This window comes from Stomoxys calcitrans, chromosome 2 (assembly GCF_963082655.1).
Source record: "Stomoxys calcitrans chromosome 2, idStoCalc2.1, whole genome shotgun sequence".
NCBI lineage: Eukaryota > Metazoa > Arthropoda > Insecta > Diptera > Muscidae > Stomoxys > Stomoxys calcitrans.
Genome location: NC_081553.1, coordinates 99,224,804 through 99,244,953, shown reverse-complemented (window position 1 = coordinate 99,244,953; position 20,150 = coordinate 99,224,804). Strand labels below are relative to the sequence as shown.

The 20,150-nt window shown below is 40.1% G+C and overlaps 1 protein-coding gene across 2 annotated transcripts in view; it reads left to right on the top strand.

Annotated features, from left to right (window-relative positions):
- Nucleotides 1–20,150, top strand: part of LOC106090905 (myogenic-determination protein) — an 83,740-nt gene that overhangs the window by 13,450 nt on the left and 50,140 nt on the right. For both annotated transcript variants that reach the window (XM_059364146.1, XM_013257260.2), the window contains exons 2-3: nt 3,135–3,257; nt 3,373–3,447. In XM_059364146.1, the coding sequence (XP_059220129.1) occupies nt 3,135–3,257; nt 3,373–3,447 (198 nt within the window). The remainder of the gene's footprint in view (nt 1–3,134; nt 3,258–3,372; nt 3,448–20,150) is intronic.

Sequence of the window (20,150 nt, the reverse complement as noted above, 5' to 3'; positions counted from 1 at the left end):
CGGTGCTACTTGCGCGTTCATCGCCCACGTCTCCAACTAGGACTGCGTCACTTTGCAGTTTAGTTCACATTTAACAATTTTACTGAAGTCATTTCTCATGCTCCAACAGTCAATTCGTCTGACTTTTTCGTTTCCCCTTTACTTCGCTATCGCACGATCCGCATCACATGGGTGACCAAACAATGCGGATCGTGCCATCCTCGGAGAAAGCGTTAATATTCTTACACTCCAAGACTGTTCGTGACCTTACCCGTCCTGATTTTCTGCCCGTAAAGAGGTTCACACTCGGCGTTGTCGCATTAACAAAATACCACCTCACCCATTCAGTAATAGCCCGGTTCTCCACTTGTAAGATTGAATTATGGTACAGAGGGAAAAAATTTCAGTCCCTGTCTCCTCAAAAACCCCAAAACCACTCTATGCTTCAGCTTCGATCTATGCATGAATTTCCAAATGTTCCGTCAATCCAAGACTGTGCCGTTGGCGGCATTGCCTCACACTTCGTCTCAATCTTGTCCCAGGCATCCGATCCGAAATTTCTTCCATTTCATCCAACTAGTCGCCTTAATTCTACCGCGATGGTATGACCTGCTCTTATCTACAACCCAATCTTCAATGGCTTAAGCCGCATAGCCACAGTGGCTGCCTTATTTAGAAAAGTCTCCAGTGCCCTAATAGACATGGTCCTCATCGCCCCACTTATGGCAAGACCTCATGTTCTCTGAACATGTTGTAATGTTCTCTTGTAGAACCAGTGGATTATGCTCGGACGCAGGCCCCATTTCGACATACGACCCGTCTACTTCGTGTCCAACGTCTGTCTGCAAGCCTTCTCAGTGTGCCCAGAATGTTTTCTTTGTGTTGGTCGTCGACCTTTTTCTTGTAGCTCATCTCTAAGTTGGCTCCCAGAGGATAAAGACTTTCAGGGCCATGAGTCCTTCACGGATCCACATTTTTATAGTTTACATTTATACCACTACTGTGGTACAGGGTATAATAATTTTGTGCATTTGTTTATAACACCCAAAAGGAAAAGAAGTAGCATTGAAAAGTATACTGATCGACTCAGAATCACTTTTTGATTCCATTTAGCTATGTCTGTTTGTTCGTCCGTCTGTCCATGTTATTTTGTGTATAAGCTACAGGTGGCAGTTTTCATCCGATTGTCTTCAAATTTGGTACAGGCATGTTTTTCGGCCTAGAGACCAAGCCTATTGAATATGGAAAAATCGGTTCAGATTTAAATATAGCTTCCATATATATGTTCGTCCGATTTGCAGCAATAAAATGGTCATTTTTATCCGATTCTTTCGAAATTTAACAGGAAAAATTTTCTAATGACTCTCGACATTACTGGTGAATTTAAATCGGTTCATTGAAATCGGTTCAGATTTAGACATAGCTCTCATATATATATATATATATATATATATATATATATATATATATATATGAGACCAATCTTCCCAAAACTGTGTACAACACTTTCCTCGACGACTTTCACAATATCTACAAAATTTAGTGGAAATCGGTTCGAACATATATATGTTCGTCCGATTCACAGTTATAATGCAATAAAATGGTCATTTGTTAGCCGATTCTCTCGAAATTTAGCAGGATTTTTTTTAGAAGGATTTTCTTTTGACTCTTAATAATACTGGCGGATATCGATCCGGATTTAAATATAGCTGTCACATATGTATATCGCCCGATTTTTACTTCTAGAGCCACTACAAGCGCAATTTATGGACTAATCTTGCCAAAATTGTGCACAACGCTTTCCTCGCCAACTACCACAATATCAAAGAAGTTTGCTTGAAATCTGTTTAGATTTAGATATAGCTCCCATATGTATGTTCGTCAGATTTTGGGTAATTTGCTATAATGTTGTCATTTGTCAACCGTAGTTATTACAGTTTAAACATATTACATTCTTCAAGGCGCATAGATCCTCCCCCTGTTTGCATTGTACTCCCAAAGACTATTTATTTGGCTCTCACAATGTTCCAAAGATTTTCCATTTAAACCGCTCCCAATGATCTTCCATTTAAACCCCACTTTGCCCTGATCGATCTACATGTCCACCTGGAGATTATTCTAGGGGCGACCCCTTAGATACATAGTCCCATATTTGGAAATCAGATTAGTACTCTACTTTACAGATCTTGGATTTAAAACCCATATTGTCTCCATAGACCTCTATGACCGCTGTGGGATTTTTAGGTGGTTGGAGCATTTGGTCTCAAATTTGTACTTTACTCCCTTTATTTACGAATACCATAATGGCAAAAAGAGAAAATTAAAAGGTCCAATTATCCTTTCCTAGCATCTTGGCAATCTTTACTACAGAACTATCAATTGGGTTCGGTATAGTTGTTTGAGGTCCGTACCAGATATTAGCTGCTCAGATATGCGGGCGGCCGATTGCAATTCCTTTCTTTCTTTAATAATCGATTCACTGTAGTTTAAACCCAATGAGTGCCAATGAGCATGTCCGTCTTAGACGCTGAACGGCTGAGTTTAAATCCTGATGAGAACATGAGAAATTTTCATGGTTAGTTATCCCCTTCTAGTGCTGGCGAAACTAGGGAGATAATTACCTTAGGAAATCAGCCATATAAACTTCTCTTCTTAGTATTGTCGTTCTGCGACAGGCCTTTCGGACTCGGCATAAAAGGAAGATCCTTATCATTGAGCTTAAACTATTGGTTTATTGGAATATCTCATTGGTATTGTATTGGAATATCTCATTGATATGTTGGAAAGATCCCCGCTGTTTCTTAGTGAAATGTTCATGGGCAAATTTGCATTTGCCTATGCAAATTCTACATCTATCGACTTTTATAACAACCCACTCTAATATATACTAATTCGTGCTCGTGTAATATATCATTGTGCTTTGTGCTGTAACATGTAAATGAATAAATAAAATTTATTAGAAATAAAATTAATTGTCTGTAATTTTTCCTAAGTAATCTTGCAAATTGCCAACGTATTCTTTAGTATGGCAATATGTCTAGTCTAAGTTCATTTGGCAGCCAACTTAAAGGTCCCTATGCATTCTAAAGATAATTGTCTTTCTTGACTCCTATTTATGGCGTTTTGTTTTTTGTTGTTGTGGTGATCTATTGCAGGTTAATGAGGCTTTTGAGCTGTTGAAACGACGTACTTCCTCAAATCCAAATCAGCGTTTGCCGAAGGTTGAGATACTACGAAATGCCATCGAATACATTGAGAGTTTGGAGGATCTGCTGCAGGTAATATATGATTTGTTATTTTTTATCATATAGTAAAAGTATTTAAATAATAATTTATATATATTGAATGAGCTTCCATGAAGAGTAAGGATTTTTCTTTCAATTTCTTTTTCAGGAGTCATCACCTATTCGAACAATGGATAATTTGACTGACACAATAAGTGGGAAGTCTTGTCATCAGGAGTATTTGGTATGTGATTTTTACAAGTAATCGAATTCATCTTAAATATAAGAGTTATATTTATATAACTAGTGAGTATTGCAATTCACAATTGTATGATTTTCTTTATTCAAAAAATCGTATTTTAAACTGAATTCTTAAATGTCGCACAGTGGGATAGTAAGGCATTGGAATAACTGACTTTTTGCTTAGGTAAGGTGTAAAAGGCTCACAGATCTTTTAACAGGCCAATCAGACTTCTTCTGATTTAAACATTCTCCAGTTTCTCCCCAATTTGTATGAATGTAAATGGATGTGATTTCCACTCACAAATGTCGCTACCATAAACTTTTCTCATGTTCATGCCAGGATTCGAGCCTAATCCGCCAGTTTCATTGGCGGACATGCTAACCCCTATGCAATGTCAACCTCATTCTTTGAATAGTTTGAAATAATCTGGATGTCAGGTATTTGATTCGCAGTCACCCTTGAAAATGCTCACAAATGGCAATGCAGGTATTTAATATCGCAGTCACCCTTGCAAATGCTCACGAATGGTAAATGCAATTGTGGAAATGATAGGGTTTTTTTCCGTTTCCGTTTGCTGTTGTAACAATTAGTTGTTATAACAGCTTGTAAGGTTCTGTTAAATGTCTAGATTTACGCAATCTGCAACTTGGATAAGTTGTGTCCAGAGCAACTTGGGGAACTCCCTGTTTCACTCTACGGTGCTCCGACTTCTTATGCCTAAATTCCATAAATGACTGGCGACCACACATATAACTCGCAACCCAGCGTTTTAGGCCAGGCTGGAGGTATGTGTTGGCGATGTCCTCAAATAGTTTGGCATGAATACATTCGATAGGTTCAGTGCCACGAAAACCGTCCTTTCACATGGCCTGGGCTGAATGAAGCCAAGGCAAATGTGTGCGATGATGGCATGCAAAGCAGTTGTTGTACTATGCAGTCTTTGAAATCCTTGCTGATGCCCGGCCAATGGAAATTCTCCAACAAGGCTTGGGAGGAGCCGTGCCTCAAGCGTCTTGACTACTGGTAAGAGGAGGGAGATGGGTCTGTACGACTCCCCCAAACTCAGGTCCTTTCATGGTTTCAGTAGCGGGCCATTCTGCCATTCTTTCAGACATCGGGAACTATAAGAGTGTTCAAAGACAAGTTGAGGACAGTTGTAAGGTAAACAACTCCAGGTAGATCCAGATTCTTCGGCATTACTGTAGAGGTTCCGTCGGGGTCCAATGCCTTGCATGATTTGGCTCCACGGATGACATTCGTAACTTCGCCTACGGTAAATTGCGTGGCTGTCCATCGGCTCGGAGACCACGGATACGACGAATGGCTTTCTCGGGATGTATAATGAATTAAAGGTTCAACATCCTGGCGCATCTCTTCGGATCAGTCACAGTTACTTCGCCAAAAGTGACTGAGGTCCTGTCATCCCGTCTACCGTAGTTCGAGAGTGACTTAACAGTCACTCCAAATGTTTCAGCAACAAATTTCTCTTATGTTCGTTGACTATCCTGTTAATTTCCAGATTCAGTTTGCTGATTCTCCGGTGTTCAGAGGTTGTGAAGTCGGGTGGTCGGTCGTTAGAGAGAATTATAGTCTGATCCCATAGAAATGACGGCTTGCCAGAATACGTCACTCAGGAGTTCAGGGAATGCAATAGAAATGTCTGACGACCTGCTGCATCTCCTCGTAATCTTAATGGGGACATCCTCAATCACTGTACAAAACGTGGAGCTTTTAATCTGCTCTGCCAAAGCTATGCCACGCTGGTCGTTACCTTGGGGAGAATGCCATGAAACGTGATGCGCATTAAAGACTCCCAGAGCCAGACGATTATGGCGAAGACAGTAGCCCACTTATGTCGGGCTTGGCCATTAACTGGGTCACAACTACCAACCGGCGGATTGATGTCTCGCAATTTCCTCTTGGCAGCTAGCAAGAGAAAATTGCGAGTACACCAATCGACACTAAAGCGTCGATTGGTGTACTCTCCGGTGCTGAGAGGTTTTGAAGTCCAGGTGGTCGGTCGTTGGAGAGAATTGTATGATCCCATAGAAATGACGGCTTGCCATCCCATAGAATGAATACGTCACTCAGGAGTTCAGGGAATACAATAGAAACGTCTGGCGAGCTGCTGCATCTTCTCGTAATCATTAAAGACTCCAAGAACCAGACGATTATGGCCAAGACAGTAGCCCACTTATGTCGTGCTTGGCCATTAACTGGGTCACAACTACCAAACGGCGGATTGAATATGGGAGCAGCTCATACCATTGCGGTATAATCGGGGGACGATAGGAAACCTAGAAGGAAGGGAAGAGCTTTCCGATCGGAATCTGAGATGAACCTTGAAGTCGAGCGCGAGACACTGCTGTCAGCGGCAGAGTCTTGGATTGACGGAACTCTAGTATTGCCATCTGGAAGATCATGTTACACGGATGGATCAAAGCTAGAAACTCTGTCTCCGGGTCTGGGGGTCTACATTGAGAAACCAGGGACTGAGATCTATTTTAGACTGCCTGATCGAAATACGGTCCTGCAGGCGGAGATCCGGGTGATCACGGAATGCATGAAGTAGAAGGTGTAGTGCTAACGCGAGTAAGTCTGGGTTTTACATCTTTACCGACAGTAAAATTGCCACAAGGGCAATAAGGTGTTTCAGTCTCCGACTAATCACATATCCACAGCCAAATTCATGCTTCGTGTTACGGCAGCTGTAGTATAGTTCGTCATCGTTTGGTATTGTTGTGACGCCGAACTTCCTGGTAGGCGGTAATATCTGCCTTGCACTTCTCCAATACATCCGCCAGCGCGTATTTTACACCTTCTCTATAGAGAGTGCGGACATTCCAGGTGCAGATCCGCAAATCATGGTACTTTTTTCGTTTGCGTGGGTCGTCAACGTTAAGGGGATCTGTTTTTACTACTCCTTTGTTTTTCATAGTGATTCTTATTGTTTTTCGGGGGGCGGGTTACTGGCACAGCGTCCCAACCGCAGGGTTTTGTGGGATCGCCCTTGTATCCTTTGTTGCCGCGAGCCGCTTGCTCCAATATGTGAAGCTCGCCTCCAGCCGCTCCCAACCTGGGAACAGACGCTGATGTTGGTCATTGCTTATTTGAGGGCGCCAATAACTCGCCTTATCATCTCGAGTATCATTGACACTCAGTATTTAATAAGAGCCAGTGCCATCTGACTTCTCACTGAGACTCTCCTCTCGAAATCGCTGACTGCCCGCGGCCACATTTGCAGCATAAACACGGAGCTTTCTACTATCCGCAACCTGTAGTAACTCGGTAGCTTTCAACCAAGCTTTTCGAGATGGACACAACACAAATCGGAGCTCAAAGTTCTAGCCTATGTGATGCTCATATTTAACCCGTGTCGGTTAGGGGAAGTTTGGTCTATATGTTCTAACTTGAGAGAAATCGGAGACTGATTGCATCTTTTATAGGCTCAAGAAATTAATACGGGAGATCGGCCTCTATGACAACTATATGAGAACAGGGTTAAATCTGGACCATACTCGGCTTGGGGGTTAAAGGGTCTAGCATAATTTGCTGTTAAAAATTTCAGTAAAATCGGGTAATAATCGAGCCTTGTGACCTTCTTGAATTAGAAGATCGGTTTACATGCCAGTTACACATCTGATCTGGGATGTACTCGCCACTGATGTCTAATAGTCAAACTCTCAAAACTCACAGTCATTGATAGGTGAGAAGTTTGCCCCTGTTCCTTAGTGAAATGTTCATGGGCAAAATTTGCATTTGCAAGACCTTTAATCGTCTGATCGATCTGTATGGATAGCTCATATTCAAACTTAAACTGTGGTATAAAGAATGATCTTAATAACTTCATTTTTCAAGACTGTAGCGGTATTTTGGTCGGACGGACAGCAAAACTAAATTGAAAAATTTTCGAAGAATTTTACGATGATGATATGGCAACATGAATATACACCCGTCCTTTGGTGGTAAGAAGAAGAAAACACCTACCCTTGGCCATCAGCCACTGAGATCCCAAACACGGCAATTATGATTCGAGTCGATATTGTTATTGATTTGCAGTATTTGAGGTGTTTTTATTTTACCCTCCTTTTTATTATACCCTCATCTTAGTATAGGGGTATACTACGTCATTCCGTTTAAATATTGGTCTAAGACCCCATAGTATATAGTAAAATGGAACGGACGGACGGATTACACATATAAACTCATGTGTAATCCGTCCTTCCGTTCCATTTTACTATATACTAGCTGACCCGGGCCCACTCCGCTGCGCCTTCTTTTACTTTATATGGAACAAAATATATCCTTGAAATATTTATTTTCGACAATTAAAGAGCTTTTATTGAAATACCACGCTACGAAATTATTATATCGCTTGACAAACAGTTTAACAATATAAGTGCCTTTATCTGAATCCCATATCTTTATTGGTTTACGAATTTAAGTTTGGATGTATGGTGTACTCCAATCTTAAACTACTTTATTTCAGCCCAATATTCTCATGATATCTGATTTAGGGGTGTTTTCGGGGGTGAGGTGGTCCCCCAGACATTTGCGATTGGTTTAAGGGGAGTTTACGATCCACGTAACACATGGCCCCAGAATAGGTTATCAGATTAATTTTCTAATCTCAAATACCTTTCATTTGAGCCACATATTGGCATGGTCGAAAATTCCTACCCTTTGGGGGGTGTTTTGGGGAAGGATTTGGATATCAAATTCGTATTCTACTCCCAAATTCTTTTGTTTGATTCCCATATTGTGATGGTCAGAAAAAAATTGTGGGGTATTTTGGGAAAGGGGTAGACCCCAGAAAATTGGTCCCGCAAGTGGGTACCAATTCTTGCTCTACCGCCCAATACCATTCATTTAAGCTCCACATTGACATGGTCGGTAAATATGCCCGATTTAGGGGTGTTTTGGGTGGTTCCCCAAACACTAAGCCCGGAAAATATATCAGCAACGTGCTTTATTCTCATATAACAATATATCATTTATTTGAACCGCATATTGCCATTGGTTTCAAATTTCAACTTCGTTTTCTAATATTATTTAAACTCCTTATTGCAAAAGTGAGCATATATGTCCGGTTTGGGGTATTGGCCCTAAAAACTACAATATAAATATTTAGTTCCACTCTTTTTAAGACCCAAATTGTCTTCGGAGCAAATACGTCCTATTTGGGGGTTGTAATGGTGGTGGGACGTGTTGTGGGGGTGGGGTGGCCCCATAGATACTTTTCCCGGAGATTGATATCAGAATCGTGCTTTGATCCCAAAGACCTTTAATTTGAGCCCATATTGCTATGGTCGTAAATTTGTCCCCTTTGGGGTAAGTTTTTGGGAAGTGGCGGCCCCCCAAACACTTGGTCCCATATTTGGATATCAGATTCGAATTCTACGCTCGAACATCTTTTATTTAAGCCCCATATTCCCATGGTCAGTAAATAAGTCCTGTTTGGGGGCTGTTTTGGGGAAGGGGAGGACCCCCAGAAACGTGGTCCCACATTTGGATATTAGATTCGTATTCTACTCGCAAATACCTTTCATTTGAGTCCCATATTGCTTTGGTTGGTAAATATGTCCGATTTAGGGATGTTTTGGGGGTTGGGGTGGTCCCCCAAACACTTGGTCCGACAATTGGATATCAGATACGTTTTCTAATCTTAAATACCTTTCATTTGAGTGCCATATTGTCGTGATTGGTATAAATGTATGTTTGGTAGGTTTTAGGGTGGGGCGGCCCCCCTAGGTACATCATCTTAAATTTGGATACCAAAATTTTTATTTTTAGGGTACTATATGAGAGCACACAAAATTTTGCTTAAATCGCACCACCCATCTCCGAGATCTTGCGTTTCTGATAATATGGGTAAGGGGGAGGGTCCGCCCCCCTTCAGATATAAAAAAATTTTGCAAGTCATTTTCACCTCGGGATCATTATGCACCATCTGTGAAAATTTCAAGAAAATCGGTTCAGCCTTTTCGGAGTCTATAAGGAACACACAAACAAACAAACCTACAAACAAACACAAATTTATTTTTATATATAAGAAGATTATATATATTCTCAGTGTACTGCCGTTTCAGTCACTCTGTTTAAATTAAAACTTTCCAAAAAATTCTTTGAGTTGTCATATAGACAAAAAATATGACACCCATCGACTTTTAATGATAATGTTTACAAATTTTCCTGGTTGTAGGGTATTTTGTGATGTTGTTCAGGGTGTTTTGTGACCTGTCGCCTGCTCTAAAGAAATCCATTTATTTTTTTGTAGCTCAAATCTTAAAATTTTCATTCTTACGAAAAATTATTTATATGTAGAAAAATGTTTCCCTCCCCCCTCTCTCTCTCTCTCTCTCTCTCTCTCTCTTTAGTCTGAGTTGTTCTTGTCATATTTCACAGCGTTGAAGAGGGTGAGTGCAGGGCAAGAAGGAGGTGGGTTGATAGATAGTAGCCTCAATTTCTCCTTTATGGCCAATTTAACACCAAATACTTGGATAATCATTAGCTGCAAGAACAACGCCAAGGAGCAGTCAGTCGGCCGGTTGTTTGGTCGATTAGTCGACAAGGCATCCAACACCATCCAAAACGGCCAATAACAATAAATTAATTTAAATTCAAGAGTAATCATCAGATATGTATGCCGGCTATTGGGAATATTCCAACGAAATAAATTTTAAAATTATGATTCGCTCAAATTCTCACAAATACTAGAATGCAAAGAACGGCGCACATTTTGTAGAGATATATATAAACTTGTTGTTGTTTTTGAGTCTCTAAGAAACTTTGGGCTCTTTTATCTATTCCTAAATATTTAAAGGGATATTGGCCCTTACATTGGATTCTTGGGAATGACTTGTGAAATGTTTTTTTTTGGTTGAGTTTCTATTTGGATAGTGCCACTTTAAATTTCCATTATCATTAATTTTTATGTTTTGAGAACAAGTTGCTGCCGTAATTGGCCTAGGGCTTCTTCCTATCTTCCTCACCCTTAGTTTTTTCCCTACTTTTTTTCTTTGGCCATCTCTTAGAAAACAAAGACAATTAAAAAATATTGGACTAAGAGTAAGAACATTTTCATGATTTATGGCATGGACATTAGAGCAAATTTTTCATCGAAAAATCAAAGTATGCGTCTCTTGACGCTTTTTCAGTCAAATTCAGCTTCTCCAAATTCACGCTCTTGGCGCGTCGTTCCCTCCTGCCCCAAAAAACACATTGTGTTTGGAAAAAGGCATTTTCTAAATATAAAAACAAAACAGTCAACAAATTGAGTTGTAGGATGAACCAGAGCAAGGAGGGGAAGAGAAGGCCAAGGGGATGGGCATAGCAAAAGTCAAAACATTAAAAAATGAGTGAACAATTTTAAAAGAATGGACACCTGTAGCCGTCTGCCCCGCTAAAAGTTTGTTTTAGTTGATTTTTTTTAAATTTCCTTGGAATTTCTTTTTTTAATTTATTTTAAGTGTTTATTAATAATTGCTTTGTCTCAGATTGTCATTTGATTTCAAAACAAATCTAAAAGATACAATATTTTGTAGTAGATTGTGTTCTTCGTCAGAGCACAAGATTTATTTCATATGGGAGTATGTGAAAATTTTTGCAGTCAAGAAATATCAACCAGTAGCAAATATCGAAGAATAGGTTTACTTAACGAACTACATAAGATATATATCGACCTTACTTGATCTTGCAAGTGATATATTAAGGAAGTGGTAAACTGATAATAGCTGTAAAAGTGATAGTAAATTAACCTACAGATATATCTGACAGCTACATGATATTTGTTTCATTAACAGCTCAATTGTTTAGAAGCATTTGCTTCAGAGTTCTTTTCATAAGAACGTTATATGCAATGAAATTCAAGCGTTATAGTGTGATTGCCTTTAATGTGGCTGCAAAATTGCAAACGCATATTGTTGGCGAACCCAAACACCTCAAAGTGAACAAAATGTTTATGTAGCGTACCATTAGAAGTCATAATGATACTGGTGGCGGCGCCATGGTGGTGGTCCAAAAACAACTGTAACAGCACCTGAAATGGTTCGGCGCAGCGAGTGATTGTTACGCCGAACAGTGTTGCAAAATCGGAAATTCTTGAAAATTACCCTGGAACTTTTGAACGGGTAGAGATATGTAAACGAAACTTAATATATTCAATGTTCATTGTTGAGGTGGTTTTTAATAAATATAATAAATTTGCGGACCCATGTGGGACCAAAGGCTGATTCATTGGGCTTGGAAGTTGGCCACCTTGATCATGTAAATTTTTGAATTGCTTGCCAAACAATCATTTATGGACCGATCGGCTTTATGTATTTTTAGCGCTCGTTAAACCCTACATGTCTGAAATATCTGAAATATCTCTAACGGTTTATGAGTTTTTGGATCCAAAATATGTTGTGTTTTTTTTTAATTTTAGTCAAGGTATTGTCGGTATTTTGAAATTTTGGGACCATTTGTGAACCAATTGAAAATTGTTTACACCGTGAGAAAGGTTGTAGTATTCTGCGAGTATTAAAAAAAATTGGTGTAGATTGTCTTTTCCTACCAAAAGTTATTCGCTTCATAACCTAAAATTTCTAAAAATATCAAAATTTTGTATTATTTTTGCAAAAAATATAACATTACTAGTTGGACAGGACCCGCTCCGTTGCGACTTCTCTCACTCTCTTATTTTATCTGAGCTCTATACTGGCAAGGTCAGGAAAGTCCTGTTTGGGGTTACTGATACGGCCTTTCAGATGTTTCGCCCCAATGTGGTTATCATATTGGTGCTCTACTCCCAAATACCTTTCATTATATTGCTATGGTCGGTAACTATGTCCGGTATGGGGGTACATTTGGAGGTGAGGTGGACTTTCATATATCAGATTCTTTCTCTAGTCTCATCTACCTTTAATTTGAGCCCAAAATTGTCATTATTGGTTTGTATTTCCATTTAGCGGGCTTTTGAAGTGGCGCGGCTCCTAGGTCTCTCATTCAATAAGGATACCAAATTTGTGGTTTGGAGTTATTATAAACAAACTAAATTTCGCTTAAATCGTCCCAGCCATCTCCGAGATCTGGAGTTTTTGAAAATAAGCCACCCACGCACTTAGCACTAAAAAAATAAAAGAAATTTAGCACTAAATCAAATTTCTTTTATTTGAGCCCCAATAGCTATTGGTTTAGGGGGAGTTTATGGGGTGAGACGACCCTCAAACACTTGGCCACAAAATTGGACATCAAATTCGTTTTCTGCTATCAAATACCTAGTATTTGAGCCCCTTATTGCCATAGTAGGCAAACATGGCCGGTTTGAAGGGAGTTATGGGGGCGGACCCTGAAATAATATCAGTATCTTTCTAAGGCACGGCTTTGTTTGGTCCTATAATGTCATACATTTTGAAGGTGGCTATCAAGATATTCAGAACAACGGGTCTCGTTCAGATATACACAAATTCATATTTTTTTTGGATAGTACAGGGGGAGGAGGACAGTTTGGTGTTCTTTTTATTGGGAGTAGAGGGTCGCTCCCCCCTACGGTAAGACCCAAAAAATATTTTATTGAAGTCCTCTATTGTCGCGATTTACATGTCCTGCTGAATGACAAGACAGCTGAACGCGACCCAGGTACTTGAATCCCTATATCAACATTAGGTTCGAACTCTATTGACGTAGACCTTTCTATTAATTCACATATTAGGGGGAGGAGGACAGTTTGGTGTTCTTTTTATTGGGAGTAGAGGGTCGCTCCGCCCGACGGTAAGACCCAAAAAATATTTTATTGAAGTCCTTTATTGTCGCGATATACATGTCCTGCTGAATGACAAGACAGCTGAACGCGACCCAGGTACTTGAATCCCTATATCAACATTAGGTTCGAACTCTATTGACGTAGACCTTTCTATTAATTCACATATTAGGCCCCTAAGACACCAAGGAATAAATTTGTATGTCAGATTTAAACTCTCGGTGAAAAAGTCTAGTTGGGGGTTTTTTGGGGTTGGGGGTCATCCCGTACACTTTGGACGATATTTGTATACCAAGTTCGTACTCTACTCTTAAATACCTTTCATTTGATAGCCATTTTGTCCTAATCGCTAAACATGTCCGTCCGGGTATGTTTTGGGATGGGACGTCTCCCCAGGTTATTAGACCCAAAAATTTTATACCAATTTCGTGTTTTTGGCATACCATAAGGTGGCATACAACATTTCGCTAAAATCGTAACACCCATCGCCGATATCTGGCGTTTCTGAAAATTGGGGTAAGGGGGAGGGTGCTATAGTTGGCTAGAAGAAAGCATACCGGAAGATTGGAACCACAGTATATTATTCCTCGTACACAAGAAAGGAGACAAGACGGAATGCGCTAAATACAGAGCAACTAGTTGCCACCCATGGCATACAAGATACTCTTGAGCGTGTTGTTTGAGATTAAATCTAAAATCAATGGGATAACTGGGCCCTAATAGTGAGGCATTAGACCTGGTAAATCCACCAGATATTAACAATGCGCCAAATCCTGGAAATTATCCCAGAAGGATAGGTCAACTCTTACCATCTCTTCGTTAACTGCAAAGCCGCTTTCGACAGCCCTATACGTTCATAGGTATTTCAAGCCCAGCCTAAGTTTCGCATCGCTACAAAATTTATAAGACACTGCAGGATGACACTAGCTGATACACGTTCTTCAGTAAGAATACCTAAAAACGACCGATCCAAACCGATCCATTCAACACCAAACGAGGTTTCAGACAAGGAGACAGCTTATCGTATGATCTTTTTAATATCCTGCTGGAGAAGATTATAAAGGGTGATTTGTTAGCTATTATCTTTTTGGCAACACTGGTTTAAACAGCTCATACACATTTCGTGTTTTGTTTCTCTATCAAACATCTTCAGTTTGGTCTATAGTTTAACCATGAATCGTCTTACAAAGGAACAACGCTTGCAAATTATTGAATTTTATAATCACAATGCGTGCTCTATTAAGAAAGTTTTTCGTGTTCAGCGACGAAGCTCATTTGGTGCGGTTTATGGGCCAGTGGCATCATTGGACCGTACTTCTTCAAAGATGATGCTAATCGTAGCGTAACTGTGAATATTGAGCGCTACAGGTAGATGATGTTCAACTTTTTTTTGCCAAAAATGCAAGAGCTTGACTTGCATGACATGTGGTTTCAACAAGACGGTGCCACATGCCACACAACACGCGTTTTAATGGACTTATTGAGAGGCGAGTTCGGTGAACATTTTATTTCACGTTCGGGACCGATCAATTGGCCGCCTAGATCGTGCGATTTAACGTCTTTGGGCTATGTTAAAGCCCATGTCGATACAGACAAGCCGGCTTCAATTGGCACATTGAAGCATTTATTCGTAAGATACCTCACATTCAACATTTGCATGGAATAATCTTCAAACATTAAATTATATGGAACGTACTATCGAATCAAATAAAAATTTCATGAATTTTTCTGAATTTTTATGTTAAATTTTTTTTAACTTTCCTATATCTCATAAAAAATCACCCTATATATGGAAGCTTTCTCTAAATCTGCGAAATCGATTGGACGTTTGTTATGTATGGGATATCTAAATATGAACTGATTTTTGTTAAATTCACTAGTAAAAGAGAGATTCACCGTTGAAGTCATAAAAGAATCTTTCGTGCCAAATTTCGTGAGAATCGGTCAACAAATGACCATATTGTTGCAATATTAGTCCAAGTCGGACGAACATGTATATATGGGAGCTATATGCAAATCAGAACTGATATTTTCAGTTTCCATAGGCTTCATCTCTAGGCTTAAAACAAATATTTGTGCCAAATTTGAAAACGATCGGGTAAAAATTGCGACCTGTACTTTGTACACATTGACATGGACAGATATACTGACAGATGGACAAAGCTTAATCGTATCGAAAAGTGTGTCGACCCGTAAACTGATATATTTCTCTTTCTTCTGGGTGTTGCAAGCAAATGCACAAATTCGTTATATCCTGTACCACAGCAGTGGTGTAGGATTTAAAAATATTTTTAGATAAAAAATGTGGTCGTTTGAATTGGTAACACTTTGTCTAAGCTACACTGTACATGAATATCACATTGCTTCCTTAGTCTTACTTAACTACGTGTGTAGCTTAATGTAGTGTATATTTGTCGGAAGCATGGATTGTATTGCAATAACAGAGAAAATCGATGCCGTTAGAACCAGACCTGCGAATTCGATTGAAGTCTAAAGTCAAAGATGAACAAACTTGTTTCGATTCCGAAATCCGAATCCACGATATATTCGCTATATCGCATTGTAAGGTTGGAAGAAGATTCTACAGCAAGCACTCATTTGAAAACGGAGCCGGGAAAAGCAAATAAATGCGTATAAATCATTTCCTGCATTATTCTTTCCTGAGCTCGATTCATAAAATCTATCTAGAATTTCTTTCAATGCCAACGACCTTTTATGCAGTTTGTAGTAATTTTCTCTTCATACATTTGAATTTTCTAAAATTCGCCATACAAATCGTCTTCTTTTAGTCGTCTTTTCGATAGCAAATCAAAAAATTTATTAATACCACAACTCAAGTTGACGTGGGTTACATCGATACTATTTTCATTCGCATTGCCGAGGGATGCCATCCATGCGCCACATGCATTGTAATGATCCATGAAAATGTTCTCATGGTTGGACAGCATTTTGAGACAAACACTTTTTCATCTTTCACTTAAGATTTGCCTCTGATCTCCTGCAAAAAGGGGAAATGCAAGCCCCCAAAACCCCCCTTAGAAAAAGAAAAATAAACAAACAAAAAAATTCGAAATGTATTCATCAAATTCTTGTGGGAAGAAAAACAATGAAAACCAAAATCTGTACAAAATTTAAAACCAAAACATTTTACTCTACGTTGCTATTTTCTTATACTCCAATAGACAAAGTATTTCGATTTTTGTCTGCCCCGGCATTGTCGAGATAAATGCAAATCCCATAAATTCATATCACCTCGTCATTGGCGGTGGAAATCATTTCATTTGATACTACAGTACTTTTCTCTCTTTGGAATTTGCCAAACAATGAAATCGACACATGCAGCATGAAAGTGAGAAAGAAAATGTGAAACCCTCGGGTGTAGAAATTTGACAATTTTTCTCTCAGCACTTAGGAGACGTTTCATGTTGGTGTTGGTGTTGGTTTAAGGTGGTTTCTCTTCGTTTTTTTTCTTGTGCTTTTTCACAACGGCTTTACATTGATGGATTTCTTTAGATTCTTAAGGAATACGTGTATAGGGTGTTTGTTTTTGGAATGACCCATGAGACGACTGATATGACCAGGGAGCGATAAGGTCTTTGACAGAAGAACTTTCATATTCTCCCACTCGCACAAACAGACACTTGAGGCCAAACTTTTATATCGGATGCGTACTTTATTTCCAAACCGCTTTCAATTGATATCCATATTGTTCATGTTTACCAAATGACCTGGTATGACCAGCGGTAGCGATGACAGTAGATGACGGTAGGTATGACAGTAGAACTTCCATTTGAATCCTATATTCTCTTACTCGCACAAACAGACACTTGAGGCCAAACTTTTATATCAGATGCGTACTTTATTTCCAAACCGCATTCAATTGTTATCCACATAGTTCATGTTTACCAAATGCCCGTTCGAGTGGATTTTTTGAGTAGGGCGCTCCCCCAGATTTTAATATTGAAGGCAATTTTAACGATATTAACTCTTTTGTCTCAGAGTACAAATCTGATAAAAATATTCTAATTGAGGCGACGATAGAAAACCTGGAAGGAAGAGAAGAGGTTTCCGATCGGATATCTGAGATGAACCCTGAGGTAGATTGCGATTGACAGAACCCTAGTAAAGCCATCTGGAAGATCATGTTACACGGATGGATCAAAGCTAGAGGACAGAGTGGGCCTGGGGGTCTACATTGAGAACCCAAGGACTGACATCTGTTTTAGACTGCCTGACTATAATACGGTCCTGCGGGCGGAGGTCCGGACGATTACGGAATTCGTGAGGTGGTGTGGTACTAACGCGAGGACGTCGATTGTGAACATCTTTACCGACAGTATAATTGCCATAAGGGCAATAACAACCAGGACGGTACGGTCACGAACAGTCTTGCAGTGTAAGAAGGAGATAAACGCCTTCTCTGAGGATATCAAAATCCGCATCGTTTGGGTGCCGGGACATAACGGAGTATGGAAGAATGAAAGGGCAGATGATTTGGCGGTGAAGGCCAGAGGACTGCTGTCAATAAACTAGGTTTACCCGAAGCCTTTCGGGTCAGTCCGAGTTAAGGGAGTGGGCGACGAATGCACATGCAACATTGTGGAACAGCGAAACGGTCGGTAGGACAGCGAAAATCCTATGGGGGGATCCAGATCGTGAGAAGGCGAGGCTATTACTGAAAGGAAGTAAGAAGGAGGTCAGCATAGCTATTGGTATCATGACGGAACACAATTGGTGCGGCAAGTGATAGCATGTGTAGTGCATGCGGGGAAGATGATGAGACGTTGGAGCATTTCCTTTGTCATTGTCCGGCTTTCGAGTCTAACAGATACTGGCACTTAGTTGAGGACACATGAACCAGACATGAACCAACCTAAGGGGAATGGCATGGAAAACATTTGAGGATTTTGTAAGTAGCACAGAATTCCAAACTTAGATTTTCTTTTCCCAGGTTACTTTTTTTTGTATTTGCAATTGCAAATTTTGCCCATGCTCAATGATAATGGACCTCCTTTTTATAGCCGAGTCCGAACGTCATGCCGCAGTGCGACACTTCTTTGGAGAGAAGTTTTACATGGCATAGTTCCTCAGATATGTTGCCAGCATTAGGAGAGGAAAACCACAGCTGAAAATTTTTTTCTAATGGTCTCGCCAGGATTCGAACCCGGGCGTTTAGCGTCATAGGCGGACCTGCTAACCTCTGCGCTACGGTGGTCTCCTTTTTTTGTGTTTAGAGCGCAAAATAAGCTGATTACTGGTTTAGGTGTATGTCCATAGCGGCATGGGGCGGATTAATATCTGCACTCTCTTTTCAACCTAACCTAAGCTAAGTATCTGGGTCTCCGCCCTAGCTTCAAAAAATCGTCAAGAAGGGATTAAGAATCAGAAAATCCGCCCCTACAATTCCACCAAGCGGACATGTACACCGACCAGAACTATAGGGGAGTATAAAATGAATTTGATATTCAAAATTGGAACAAGTGCTTGAGTCTTTGTGTCCGTTTTGTGAGTCTGATGTCATAGAATAAGGAAAATAATGGCACAGGCGTCATTTTATAGCCACTGCTATGGGTGACCCCTAAAATTAGCCTAATATGGATTCTTACTGAAAAGGTATTTATTCTGTTAAGCACACGACCTCACAATACTTCTGAGAAACATGAATGCGAATCAGCTTGCAGAGCGTGTGTTTGGAACTCAGAGTTGGCATACGGCTGAACTTGACTAGTCATCAGATTGTGATTTGAGCATGTTTTTTTTATTAGAAGATCACCATTATCGTTTTTCTCTCCCATTCCTTGTCGTCCCACAACATGCTCTAGGCCATTAATTTGGTTACCTATCCTGGCATTGAAATCACCCATTAGAATAACCAGGTCATTATGGTTTATTTGCGAAAGTACACGGTCTAGCATGCTATAAAACTGTTCCTTAAGCTCGGTTTCAGCGTCTTCGGTTGGCGCATAGCATTGCACGGTAGTAATTTTACGGTACTCAGAGTTCAGCTGCGCGGTAATTATTCTGTCGGAAATTGTGTTCCATCCACCTAGAGCATTCTTAATTCTTCTGCTTAGATAGAAGCCAACACCACAGATATGTCGATCGTTTTCATTTGGCTTGCCAGGAAACAGAATAAGGTCACCGTCAGAGGTTTGTTTCTCGCCGCTTGTATTCCACCTCAACTCGGTGATACCCAGTACGACATATGAAGCCTTCTACACTCGCACGTAAGCTGTGCTAGTTTTCCAGTTCCGGGCAAGTCAAGTCCTTTTTCGTAAGCCATAAGTCTTCATCAGTAAAGGGTTAGAGAGGGATCAGAACGTACGTCCTTCGATTCCTTAGTTTGGTGTCAGGGCTGCTGCCTTCGGAATAGTTATTTTTTTGGCTCGTGGCCCCCAAATTTTCCATGAGGCCGCCGGTTACAATAACCATTTCCAATTATAGGAGGATGTCCTGCACAGTTATTCCGCAGTCTGGTTGGTCGCCAGGACCTCTTCTGTAGAATTAGGGTGTGTCGCGGGAAGGTGGAGGTCGAGGTTAAGGTCGTAGAGACGCTTTTCGACCCCTTACAGCCCACTTGATCAGAGAATCCAGAGAATATTGTCTACGAGGAAGAAGTAGGTTGTCTACGAGGAAGACGAAGGACTATGAGCTTATTTATGCAGAATAGGTACGGCAAGTGATAGCATGTGTAGGATAGATTCTGCTAACAATTTATACAAAATAAATTTAGTTGAAAGGCATTAATTTATTTACATACCAAACTTCAACAAGTAAAAGCGTTCGGCCGGTCCGAATCTTATATACCCTCCACCATGGATCGCATTTGTCGAGTTCTTTTCCCGGCATCTCTTCTTAGGCAAAACAGGATATAAGAAAAGATTTGCTCTGCTATTAGAGCGATATCAAGATATGGTCCGGTTTGGACCACAATTAAAATATATGTTGGAGACCTGTGTAAAAT